The sequence below is a fragment of the Choristoneura fumiferana genome, chromosome 5, assembly GCF_025370935.1.
Source record: "Choristoneura fumiferana chromosome 5, NRCan_CFum_1, whole genome shotgun sequence".
Classification (NCBI taxonomy): domain Eukaryota; kingdom Metazoa; phylum Arthropoda; class Insecta; order Lepidoptera; family Tortricidae; genus Choristoneura; species Choristoneura fumiferana.
This window is the reverse complement of record NC_133476.1, coordinates 62,754-69,274: the sequence shown is the minus strand read 5'-3', so window position 1 is coordinate 69,274 and position 6,521 is coordinate 62,754. Positions and strand designations below refer to the sequence as shown.

Here is a 6,521-nt window from a genome sequence, read left to right as displayed (position 1 = left end):
CAACAGTACAAACAATGCAGACAACAATATAAATACAAGTTAGTAGTCTGCCTGCGGCAAAAGGAGCAAACTCAGCTAATGCTGCGCTTACGCGGAAGCTGCCAGCGCTGTTTACAGTATGCCCCTGTTGACATCTGGAATATTGTTTATAGCGGGTTGGATGGCGGACAAAAGACGGAAAAAACATACAACAATACCTATACAGATAAAAACTAATACAAAAAATAAAACTAATATTTAAACTATAAGTGAGAATTACGAAAGTTTACTAAACACTATAAAAACAAATAATTAAAAAACCAGAACAAAAAAAAAAAAAAAAAAAAAAATCCTCAGCAGTCAACAATTACAGTTGATGATGAAGTACCCATTCATCCTTGAGCACAACACCGATCACAACTAGTGATATATGCAGCTGTTTTCAAGTTGTGTTACAAGAAGAAACGCTCGGACTTGTGTTTAAAAAGTAGGCTGGGACATACTTTCACGAAGGGGTGGTGGCAAGTCATTCCATATCTTGGACGCTGCAAATTTGAAACCACCTCTGCATCCCTTTGTGCGATGCTTGGGAATCATTGCCTTGTTTGTGGTTCGTCCACGAGTGTTCCAGCTTTGGATATCTCGAACCAGATGAATTTGTCAAACAAGTATTTTGGCCGTTTCTCGTGCACAATTTTGAACACAAAACCAGCCAGATGAAGTTGCCTGCGACTGCCATTTTAAGGATTTTATGCTCATTTAAGTACGGCGTATGTGCGCTCTTTTTAGGGACCTGATAGCAGAATCTAACGCACGCGTTCTGGACTCTTTGTATGGCATGCGCAGTTTTTGCGAATATTCTGGGTCCATATACTGTATCACAATAATTAAAATGTGACAAAACCAGTGACTCAACCAGCATCACTCTGATTTCCTCAGAAAGGAAGTTCCTTAATCCGTAAAGGATTCTAAGACGGTAGAAGGCGTTCCTAATCTTAGTGTTTACATGCTCGGCATACCGGAGCTCACCGTCCATCAAGAGACCAAGATTCCTTCCAGAGGATGACTGTTCAATAACGTTATGATTGATCATAATCTTAGGATTTCGCTCTGATATTCTTATACACTGATGGGGCGTCCCAAAGACAACAAACTTAGACTTCACGGGGTTTAGAACAAGATTGTTACTATTGGCCCACTGAGATATGATGTCAAGGTCCTCATTTATCATTCGCTCAGCCTCGCTGGTGTCCTTGGGATTAAATGAGAGATAGACTTGAGTGTCATCTGCATATAAGTGTATCTTGCAATGTTTTAGCTTATTACTCAAATCGGCAGTGTATAGAGTAAACAGGATCGGACTAAGGATAGAACCCTGAGGAGTACCTCTTGTGATTAATTTAGTTGAAGAGTAAACCTCTGTACCCAGATCATTATCCAAAGCCACGAATTGCTTGCGGTTTGTGAGGTACGATGCGAACCATTCTATCGCTGATGTGCCGATACCGTAGTACGACATCTTTTGCAGAAGTAATTGTATACTTATACAATCGAATGCCCTAGAAAAGTCTAATAGTACTAAAATGGTACCTTTACCAGTATCCGATTCCGTGATAATATCGTCTGTAACATGGGCCAGAGCTGTGGCAGTACTATACCCAGTTCGAAACCCCGATTGAACATCAGGTAGTATACGTTCATGCTCCAGGTAACGTGTAAGTCGGCTGCAAACCTCTCGTTCTACAATTTTCGACATGACCGGAAGTATACTGATAGGGCGCAAATCTTTGTATTGCTCAACTTTGGCACTCTTCGGCAACGGTTTTACCCGGGCTATTTTCCAATCGTCGGGAAATGTGCGAGTGGTTATTGACCTATTAATAATGGCCGTAATGGCAGATAGTGTCTTGGGCAGTGTTTTACGCAACATTTCTATAGTTATAAGGTCATGTCCGGACGCATTCGTGGCTATTTTTGCAATAATTTTTGAAACATCGTCCTCCGTACATTGACTTAATTCGAAATGTCCTTTTCCAAATTTATTGTTAGTGAAATAACTTAGTGTAACACTATCACATTGCCCCCGACCGGGTATATCCAGAAAAAAGTCATTGATTGCATTAGGGTTATTTAAGTGTTGCGGTAACTCAGGAAGATTTGCCGTTTCCAACGCTGAAGAACGTTTTAAATAACACCACATCTTATATGGATTTTTAACATTTTTATTTACGTAAAAGGCAAAGAAAGCAGTTTTTTCCCTTTTAATTGAGCTGTTAACAAAGTTTCGTAAACTTCTATAATAATTGTAATGTTTATCTAATTTAGTGGAACGTGCTCTAGCCAATGCACGGTCTCGCAACGACATCATTAGCTTAATATTATCGGTAAGCCATGGTCGCGGCTTCTCTCTGACACGTACGCGGCGCAAGGGTGCATGTTTGTCAAATAATTGAGTTAGTAAATCGTTGAATTTGTTTACCATAGCGTTTACATCGGTATACTCTTCGACGTCTGACCACGGCAAAAGGTTTAAATCTCGAATAAACTCGGCCTCATTTATCTTGTTAAGATTGCGGAACGTATTATACCGCGGTGGTGACTTATATCTTTTTATGGATAACTTTAAAGTAACAAACGCATGATCACTTAGTAAAGGGTTGTGATGAATACCTATGTCTTTGCACACTCGTGGCGAGTTTGTAAAGATAAGATCCAAAATGGTGGCTGAGTGTTCAGTTATTCGGGTCGGTTCCCTCACAAGTTGCTCCATGTTCCGTTGAGAGAGGAAAGACAAAAGATCGACTGCTGGTTTACGGTCTGGCTTCAGAAGGTCTACATTAAAATCAGTGAGCACAAAAATATGAGAACAATATTCAAAAGTATTTATCGATTCGCCCAACGCGTCGATAGCATTACACACCGATATTCCCGATTCCGATCTGTAGACCGTTCCGACGGCGACCTTTACCCCTCCCGGCAGCGACACTTCCAACCACATTTGCTCGAGCGCCGAGGCTGGGTGCGGACGTACGCGCGCTCGCGTCCCGCGGCGCACATAAAAGCCTACTCCGCCGCCTCTCGTACCGCTCGAACGCGGCGAATGTTTCAGTAGATAACCTGGTACAGTCGGCGCACATATCTCCGCACCGTCCTTTAACCATGTTTCATTCAGTGCCAAGATATCTGGTTTAAATCGCTCAATGGAACACAATAATTCATCTCTGCCAGTATTCAGAGATCTGACATTAAGTAGTCCCAGAATCAAACACGCTTCCTTACGCCTAAGTTCTTTCGTGTTTATGGTTGCTCAAGGGTACATTAATAAAAAACAATAAACAGTGTACAGTGTTGTACTCAAAGGAAAAATCGCTAGAAGGTGATCTATCTAATATTGCAAAACAAATCGCCGTTAAAACCATGCAAAAACTACAATACCTATAGTTGCAATACTTTCCAAACAGGTTTACTACACAATTACAGTAACAACAAGAGCACAAGAATCTAGCATAATTATTCTTAACATTGTCACGGCTGACTATCATCGCACGGAGCCACACCAAAAACTCTGGATATATCTTGTTCGTTCCGCAGGTGATGCGCGGTTTCTTTGTCGAACTTCCGGGCAAAGATTTTGCCGTACCACGGCCAGACATACTTCCAGTTTCGTTCGCGAGCTACTTCTCTTGCCTTGCCTAGAAGCTTTCTATTCATTTTAGTTAGTCTATCGTTTACATATATAGGTAAGGGCGCGCCGGGGAGCGACAGATCCGTGGTTTTTATGTTCCGCCGCACTCTTGCCGCCTTCATCAACCGCTGCTTGACGGCGGCGCGGCTAAGGCGCACCGCTATGGGCCGCGGACGCGCGGGGGAGCCTCCGCTCACTACTACGCGCCGAGGCCCGGCGCGGTATACCCCAACGATCTCCGACTCGTCTAGCGCCACACCAAGCTTTAGAGCCAGAAGCCCCACTATATGCTCCAAGCTTTCGCCGTCCTTCTCTGGTATTCCGACAAGTTCCACATCATTGACTAACATTTCCTGCTCCCTGTCATTTAATTCGCATGTTAACGTATTAATTGTAGATTCCAACTCTGTTATATGTGTCTTAGCATTCTCAAGCTCTTCCAATCGTGCCTCAACACTAGAAATTCTATCCGCGAAAAGGGTCACTGATGCTTTGCAGCTCCTTATCTCTTCTCTAATATCACACATATCCTCTCGAAATCTGCATACCTCCTGCATAACTGTTTGAAGATCTGCGCGCATGAGCTTCATTTCCGTCATTAATTGGGAAATACTATCCCCGGAAAGTGTCGGCATATCAACGTTCCGTTGGCTCGTTTCCGGACCAGGTGACTTATTGGTGTTGTCAAGACGAGGCTTTTTTATCACACAACACGGACACAGCCAATTATTTGGTACGTTTCCCGACGCGCTCAAAGCAGAACACTGCCTGTGAAATATTTGTTTACATTTCGTGCACACCGCTCCGCTTGTGGCGGGTAGGAACTTGCCGCAACCACCGCACTGCGTCATCGTTCAATCGATTGTCCGTGCTTTATTGCCTGCACTTGTAACTAGATGGCGTTCTACACCAAATCTAGACTTGAACAAGAGAATAAGAATTTCTTACGTAATTTAGGTATATGTTTTGCACAATATAGTTATTTTTTAGAAAACACTTTCATCATATGCTCAATGTGAGTATTGCAATCCAAAACTGCACTGTTCCTTGCCGCTTTGAGCGCACGAATTCACAACACCAGTTTTCACGTAAGACACTAAAATTAGGCAGTCTTTCACTGCACTAACAATGACCGAGAGTTAATATAGTCAACGCTTCGCGATGATGAAAAATTTAAAACTTTGTGTAACTGCAATAATTAAATAAACAATAAAGTTCGGCACCGAATGTTTTGTCGCGCCAGCTACCCGCTTTTTTTTCCTAAATACTAAATTCTGTTACTAGATTCTGTTGTAAACAGATTTACAATCATATTTTAGTGATATCTATACATCACAAGTATTTAACACAACTACATATTTAAAACAGTTCTCAATTCGCTATTTGGAGTAAGCACTCGCCAATGCGGATCGGAATTATTTCCAAATTTCCCTATCCATGATATAATCATTAATTTTAATAATACGCCTTATATATTAATGTCTTCTTGACAAAAGATTTAAATTTTGTGTCTGTTTCTGAGTCTTGGGAAACTTCTATAACTTCATACAGTTTACCCGTTTTCGCCATATACATAGCCAGGTACCATTTCTTAGGTGTGTATAAAAAATGTGTATAGGTGGTTATTACAACCCTGTACTATACTTTAAACCACATTAGCTGTACTATACTTTAAACCACATTAGGGCTACTAATTACTAATATGATCCAAGTAGAAAAATACTGTGATTCGAAAAAAAAAAGTTTTGTATGGAAGTGGAGTCGCAAGAAGACTTTCTAATTTCGATGTTTTCCCACATATCGTATTAGTAATCAGTAGCCCTAATATGGGTTACAGTATAGTACAGGATTTTTTTTATCAACCTGTAGGTATATTGAAATTTACTGTTCTCATTTTAATTAAAGCATGCATGCCTTCGCCTTCTTTTTGGGGATGCTCAACTACCAAAATGCAATGTAATACTGCAATGTTATATTTCTAGCACGCGTACATGTAGGTATAGCCGAGGAAATTGAATCACGTACTGGTACTGGGGTGGAACCGTTGTACTACCAATGTTATGTTGACATCCCATACATTTGCCAAAGAAATCATAGCTAAATAGATCACGAAAAGGTTTCACATTGGATTTAGTTTCCATGACTGTCTATGAGAAATACGGCTATTGTGGTCTTGCCAAACCAAAACATGTTTTTTTTATATATACTATCAAATTATGTGCTCGTAGAACAGTTTAAACCAGTGATTCCCAAAGTGGTCCAGGTGGACCCCCAGGGGTCCACGGGAGACTTGCTGGGGGTCTACGTAGGCGTGAACAAAAAATGGGGGTCCATAAGATGTTAATGGGGGTCCACGAAAATTTATCTGCTTTTGATAGTAAAGAGCAAAAATGTAAGCATAGTTTTTATAAGGGCCTACCTACATTGTTTTAAGTACCTAACTAAGCAGATAATATTTTAATAGGGCAAGCGACTGGACAGAACTCAGAAGCGACACAATTTATATTTTTTGGCGACTTTAAGAATGTGGTAGAAATGTAGCAGCAGGGGTCCACCGAAACCAGTAAAAATTTTGAAAGTGGTCCACGAGAAAAATAAGTTTGGGAACTACTGGTTTAAAACGGTCCGCACGCAGCGACGGCTAGCGCGTACACTGAGGCAACTGCCAGTTACACTCGACTTCCCCGGCCCGCGGACAATATCGGTGCCGCGTATAGTGGTGCATGTCGGTTGCCTCAGTATACGTTGTACCGATTAGCAAAACGGTGTTAGATGCATTCATATACGTCACTTTATTTCCAAAACTAATAGGAATATCCGTCCAATTTTTTTGTGGTAGGTAAATAAGGAAATATTA

At 41.3% G+C, this 6,521-nt stretch overlaps 1 protein-coding gene across 1 annotated transcript; it reads right to left on the bottom strand.

Annotated features, from left to right (window-relative positions):
* Nucleotides 1-3,504: 3,504 nt before the first annotated feature.
* On the bottom strand, nucleotides 3,505-4,254 carry LOC141427689 (uncharacterized). The gene has a single exon (XM_074087284.1). The coding sequence runs from the start codon at nucleotides 4,252-4,254 to the stop codon at nucleotides 3,505-3,507; it is 750 nt and encodes a 249-aa protein (XP_073943385.1).
* Nucleotides 4,255-6,521: the final 2,267 nt, after the last annotated feature.